Source organism: Podospora anserina, chromosome 3 (assembly GCF_000226545.1).
Source record: "Podospora anserina S mat+ genomic DNA chromosome 3, supercontig 2".
Lineage (NCBI taxonomy): Eukaryota > Fungi > Ascomycota > Sordariomycetes > Sordariales > Podosporaceae > Podospora > Podospora anserina.
This window is the reverse complement of record NW_001914856.1, coordinates 1,592,427-1,599,361: the sequence shown is the minus strand read 5'-3', so window position 1 is coordinate 1,599,361 and position 6,935 is coordinate 1,592,427. Positions and strand designations below refer to the sequence as shown.

The 6,935-nt window shown below is 55.0% G+C and overlaps 1 protein-coding gene across 1 annotated transcript; it reads right to left on the bottom strand.

The window, feature by feature from the left end:
• PODANS_3_6480 (uncharacterized protein) lies at nt 1-3,509 on the bottom strand (the record flags this gene model as incomplete). Its single annotated transcript, XM_001909416.1, has 2 exons — nt 1-347; nt 410-3,509. Coding segments are annotated over 2 exons (3,447 nt in total), but the record flags the coding sequence as incomplete, so codon positions are not given.
• Nucleotides 3,510-6,935: the final 3,426 nt, after the last annotated feature.

Below are 6,935 nucleotides of genomic sequence, written 5' to 3'. Positions count from 1 at the left end.
AGGCTCCTTCATCAAGCCCGGATCCAACCTCACCGGCACCCTCGTGACCACACTCCTGTAATCCCCCGAAAACTTCGCGCTCGGCACCGGCACCGACGCCGTCCTCCAGATATGATCGCTCGTGTCCCCCAAATAACTCGGCACTTTCGCTCCCTGACGGTTATGTCCCCCGCCCATGTAAGAGGGCGTTAACCCATGAGATGCCCTCAAGGTGGACAGACGGGACAGGCCAGCAGAAAACGTCGGCTTCCCCCTCGCCTTCTTGGCCAGAATGACCTCGTCAAAGAGGCGAATCGCTGGGTCCGATTGCGGTTGTCTCTCGCGCTCGTGGATGAATTCGTTGAATGCTACACTTCGTCAGTTTTGTCTTGACACCCTTAGAAAGGGGGGGGGGGGGGGAGAAACATACCCTGCGTGTCCCTCATCATAGTAGCATACTCCTGCTGATCATACGGCAAACTCCTAACAAACCCATCCATATCAAACGCATACAACTGCCCGTGCCCCTTCTGCTCCCTCGTCGGCCTCCCCAAATGCTTCCGGTACGTATACAGCAAACTAGCCAGACACCTCACAAACGCGGCCCTCACCCTGTCCGGATGGAACGCCTCCGGGCACACCAGGCTCACAAACCCCAAGCACCTGTTGTGACTCAAACAGTCACACCCGTTGCATTTATACAGCCCATCCCCCTCCGACCTCTCGTCGCACACCGTGCACGTAGACCCCGTCTCCGTCGGCTCCCAGTTGAAGCAGTGTCCCTCCACCCAGACGGTATTCTCCGTATTTTTAACCGGCTGCACCATCATGTTGGGCATGATGGTCGAGGCAGCAATCGTCGACTGCGCATACGTCGAGGGCGCATAACCCCCAAACGAAGACTGCGAGTCGATCGAGATGGCCGAGATGGACATGTTCTGCGTGTGGCCGTTCAGAAAAGGCAGGCTCGGGCGGTGGGCCATGGAAGGATGGGGAGGCTGCTTGTCCACCCCAAACGAGGAGCTGCGCCTCGACCTCTCGTCAAAATGCCCAGAGCGCTTCTCCCTCAGCGTAGCCGCAAACCCGGAATCGCTCCTGGAGATGGGAGTGATGGGCATGGGGGGAAAGTTCATCGACACGGGCGAGACAGACGACGGCGGGCTGCCCTTGCTGGACTTGGACGTCGGCGGCCGCTCCATCCTGGAAGGGTCAAGCTTGGCCTGGGCAAAAGCGTTGAACAACGGCGTCCGGATGCACTCTGGCGGGTCTGGCTCGGCAAAGGTGGATGAGTTTTGCGACACCCACTTGCCCAGTGAGCTCTTCATCGGGAGGGGGTTGAACAGCGTCTCGTTTTCTGCCGAGTACGCGTCGTATGGGAAGGCCTCGATTGCATATGGGGGTGGTCCCGGTGTGACTCCATATCTCAGTCTGTGAGGAGCGGCGATCTGAAGGAGCGAGAGAAGCTTTCGTCGGTGCTGCCGTGGCAGGCTGGCCGCTTGGTGTGTGGCGTCGATGCTGTCTTTGTCGAGGTCCACAAGGACGTAGTCGTCGTCGGGAAGCTCAATCTTCTCGTAGCGTCTCTCAATACCAACAATATAGGGGCAAGGGGCTTCCAGGGCCGAGATGAGTCGGGCAGGCAAGACCGGAATAAAGATGCTCGCCCATTTCAAGGGGTACAGCAAATTGGCCAGCGCATGGCAGGCAAGGTGCAGCATGCCAGTGTGTGATGAGAGGAAGATGATGCGTCCTTCCGACATGGCATACTCGAAGAGCAGGACGATGTTTTCCAGAGACAGGCATCTGAACAGGGCGTAGATATCAATGCTGCGCGATCCAGGAAGCTCATTGGCAGCCTCCTTGCGGGCATACAGCCGCAGCTCTCGCACGCCCAACTCCACCTGGGTCAGAGAACTGAGGGGGCTAAAAGCTTCGGTGCAGAGGTTCACGACATAGCGCTCCAAAGGCTGCCAGCGTCCAACCTTGGGCGAGCTCGGCGGGATCCGGAGAACGGCGCCGTCTGTCATGGGTACCGTGACAGCTCGCAACCATTCTTTCCAAAACTGCATCTTGGCTGGATCTCTACCCAAAATGCCAAACGCCCTAGGAGCCCAGAGGCCCGTCTCGCCGGCGGTCAGACCGTCAATCTTGGACGCCGCGCCATGCCTCAACGGCCTCAGCATCTCCGTCATGAGCGCGATCTTTTCCTCCACCGCGCTAATCTGCTCGTCCAGAGACTCGCGGGCGGCTGATCCCGAGGGGACGGTACCCAGCTTCGCGAGCAGCTGTGACAGATAGGCCCGCTCTGCGGCTAGACGGCCGCCAAGACTAGCAGCGAGCTCCCTTTCCTCGTTGCTCATGTGTCTTTGTCGCCACCGCTCGCACCTCTTCTCGACCTCGTCCGCCACCTCTGCGTGCAGTGCCACCCAGACAATGATGGTAATGCCGTAAATCTTGGAGTTGTCGTCCGACGTCATGGTGAATCCGTGCCAGGTCGAGCGAGGCCGGTCGTCCGAGGAGACAATCTGGATGTCGTTGGGAAAGGCAAACATGGGCACGTAGTCGGGGAACTTTCCTCTCCTGGCCAGGTCGTCGGCCGAGGCGTCTCGCGGGGGGTATCGATCAAGCAGAACTGGCTCAAACCGCCTCTTAAGCGGGTGCATGTCTGGATCGAGGTTCAGCGGTTCCGGGGGTGGGATGACGGAGTTGTAGTTGCTCAGGCGCTTCGCCGTCCGGATAGAGGCTAGAGATCCTACAGTCAGCACACGAACCGCAGATGGCAGGGATTCCAAGGCAGCGAGAGAGTCTGTCGATGCCGATCTGCTACACGTACCCGCTCGAGGAGTCATTGGCTGCTTTCTCACGCTGCTCATATCCCTAAAACTCATCTTGCGGCGAATGCTGCCGCGGATGCTCTTCAGAGGGCTCTTTCTCCCGCTCTCGGCGTCCTCGGCCTTGAGTCTCTCGGTCCTGGGGTTTACCATGGGCGGTCTCGACTGGACCCTTGCGCCTGCGCTGAAGGTCAGGTCGTCGAGGAAGTTCTCGCGTTCGGCGGCAAACTTGAGGAGGGCCTTGTCAAAGTCAAAGTCGGCGGGGAATCCATCGAATCCAATGCCTTGTCCTCCGCCCAAGCTTCCCAGATCAAAGCCGTTGGTGGCGTTGGTGGCGTTGGTGCCGTTGGCAAGGCCGGTGTTGAGGCTGGGCGGGGGGTTCGGCCGGATGGTTGCGCTGCTACGGTTACTTTTGGTAATGTCCTTCTCCTCGACGTCATCCTGAGATGGTTCTTCGCTACCGGATAGGGAGAGCTTAGACATGACGGACAAACGGTTAGCCGAGTTCTGGCGCGAGTGACGAGCCGTGGCGCGCGACGGCGTCGCTACCGACCGGTCGGTCTCCGCCTCTCCATCCTCGTCCTCGACGATGGTGTCCTCGACGTCCAACTGGGAGGCTGGTTCATCGTCGTATCTAACGTCTTCTATGCCTGCAATCCAGAAGTAGTCGGCAAGGGGAGCCGAAGTATTGTTGCCGTCCATGGCATATCACAGCCACGCGGTGACTCTTTTCTTGTTCTTGTTCTTGTTCTTGTTCTTGTTCTCGGTCTTGTTCTTGTGGTGTATCGGTTCGTTATCGGCACCCTGCGGGTGGAACAAAGGGCAGGCAGTCAGTCGCAGTTGATCGCCAGGCGCGAGGTGGGTATGGATGGGTGCGGTGGATGCGGGTGATCGGTGTGGGTGTTGGTGTCGGTGAGCGCGACTTTGGTTCGTCTACACTTCAAGTTGGCACCTGGGTCCCGCGGTGAGATAGATGGTGGGCAGAGACAAGAGCGGCCCCCGCCCCCTGAACACACTGCCTTTTTCCCAAGTCTACCAGAGCTTGGATGTCGTCGACTGGGTGTTGGGCACCTCACGAGATACCTGGTAGGTAGCAGATGCACCACCGTTATCGAAGGCGGTCGGGGGTGGAGGTGGGCAGAAAGAGCCCGGCGGGATTTGGATGGGATGGGACGGTCAAATAGAGTGAAAGGACAGAAACAGGGCGCGTCTGGAGCTGTTCTTTGCTTCGGGATGGAGGTTGCCCGTTGTTTTGGAAGGGCAACAGGTAGGAATATTTTTCTTATTTCTGGGGATTTGCCTGCCCCCAGGGGGATGGAGGTGGATGGACGTCCCAGGACGTGCATCTGCATTTAGGCCTAAAAAGCTGACCCTTGTCGCTGGCTGCAGGAGGTGCCGCACCGAAAACCCCTGCGTGCCCCCCCAGCTGCCCACCCCCCATTTCTGGCAGGGCCCCTGTCCTTTAGGTACCTAACTGAACTTCCCCCTCTCAATCACGACACACATCGCATCCATGATCAACGACGATACTAGACAAGTCCAGACTCTCTCTCGTCCCAGTCAGAAACCAAAAACCGTTTCCAGATTCCCACATGTACGAGCGGGGGGTAGTGGCCTGTCCAGCCGCGGTCGAAACTGAACTGGACCATCGCGGAAGCTAGCGATGCTATTCGTAGAACCCCCTGACGCTAAAACACGATGGACAAGCCCTGGTCGGGAAAGATGAGCGAGCGAGCGAGAGAGACGTTGGACTTTTTTCTTGCTTTTTTATTGCTTTTTTTTTTCTTTTTTCCTTTCTGTTCTCTTGTTGCTTGAAGCAAACGCGTCTTCTTTGGCGTAACGTGGAGAGAGATTGACCTGCAGGCAACCTCTGGATCTCACTCTTTTTTCGACTTCAGGCGCATTCCAACACGAGGCACACCTCCACCGGACCTGGGGGTCTGATCTGGGGAACGGAGTGGAAGGGGTCTTTTTTCCAGGGTTCCCAAAGGGGACCGTTGATTGTCGATCGATGCACCACCACAGCCGAGCAGATCCGACAGAACCCTTTGATCATTATTACGGAGTATATATCACGTTAGGTATCTACGCCATTTATTATGACACGGCATCATGGGCGTTGTTCAGCTGTGATATTCATTGTTTTATATATATATATATATATAATATATATCCATGGGAAACAACAACCACAGAGTCAAATTCCCTATATCACGCAGTAGTATATGGTGTGGTGGCCCCCCCTTTTGGCCGCACCACACCTCACTTCCACCCGTGGGGAGAGGCGTCTGCAGTGATGGCAGCCTCCAGGCACCTTCGATAACGCCGTGCGAGGTAGGACAGGCCCAGAGAACTAGATACAGAAGTCTCTCTGCCACATGGCATCTTGATCATGGCCTTTTTCTTCTGACTATGACAAGCAACAGTTACGCATACACGGTGAAAACACGATCAATTATCATGCAGGGGAAGCAGCAGGAATCACCTCTCTATCTGTCCTCTCAGCTTCAGCGGCAGGAAGCGGCGGTAAAATCGAGATCGTCTTCTTTTGCGCCTGTTGATAGGCAATCCTCGACGGGCAACTTTTGCTGCCGATATCCTTGCAAGCGCCCCCCTCCTCCCTGCCCCCCATCCTCCATCTTTTGCCCCCCCTTATTCATTAATAAAAAAACACCCAAGCCCAACAAACTTGACGCCAGACGCCCGTCGGGAGCCGGCGTCGTCGACGGAGACTTTTTTTTTTGCCATGTCTTTTGTTTCTGGTACAGTACACGACATGAGGTAAAAGGCTGACGGCAGCTCCCCAAATCGCTCGCGCGTTGGAAACACGAGATATACCTTGTAACTCGTTGTTGTTGAGATCGTGTTCCCGATACGCTCGGGTATCTTCTCGAGCAGCATCATCAGGTATTCAGGGGTCAGCGTGTGAGGTGGGGGGAGGGGTTCATAAACCAACCCAGGGTTCTCCCACCCACTCACACCCAAAACCCTCATTCTTGGCCCCATCAAGGTGCATTATTGCCCTGCTGCTTTGCTGCCCAGTTGCTTTAACAACCTCGAACTCTCAACTACATACAACCTTGATGATGATGGTGAAGCTGCCGGCAGCTCCGATGCCCAATGTTGAGCCCATCGTCCAAGATCATAATGTCAAGGCCATACACCAATCCCGGCCTCTCCTGAACTTTGACGGTTCCCCATCAACAATGCACACATATATGCACACACATATGCACATGCAGAACCATCCCAATCAAGCAACTCTCCCATATCTAAACTCATGCAGGATCTGGATACCTGTTCATCTCAACCTTTTTTTCTTCTTTTCGGGCTGAAATCTCGGAAGAGGCACCATCAATACTAAATAACACGAAAAGCTTGCTCCTTCTTTCGAAGCCTCGGTCTGATGATATATTTCCACCCAGCAGCCCCAGTTCACTTCCTAGTGGACGCAGCAGTGTAACAAGAGACGGCACGGCTTGGGGGAACGAAACCCAAACCCACCGATCCCCAGCGTTTCAGCCATAGCACCTTGTGGTGGTAGACACGGGACAGTCAAAAAAACCAAAAAAAGAAAAAAGAAAAAAAAAACCAGGTTGGTATCGTTGGTTCAGGTTGATTACTGACCTGGACCTTGTACATAGGTGGGAAGTTTATACCAAGTTGGACCTGGGAGGTGGTAATTCAGATCTGGGAGAACATGGATTGATCTGCATGGGTGGATGTCACTTGCTGTAAAAGCAGAAAATTGACATGGTCGAGCAAGGAAATTGTTTGAGAGATGCTACATTATACCATCATGAGCAAAGTCCCCTAGTGCCCAAGGCAGACACTACCATCATTGTTATTTATCACCCGTAACAGATCCCATTGTATTAACGGTCATACCAACCGATCATGGCTTTTGGAGGAACTTACAGACATCGACACTACGCCTGCAACCGTAAAAAGGAGACTGCGCGGGTTTCAAAACTCCAAGCCCGTTCTTCACCACTCAAAGCAGGCTTGTTCGTTGATAAAGGCATCCCAGGATAACGAAAACCAATCTGACAAGGCCTCTCGACGACTTTATATCTCGAGCCGTATTAACTTTATGTTCAAGGCATGTTAACTGGGTTAGAGGGCGTA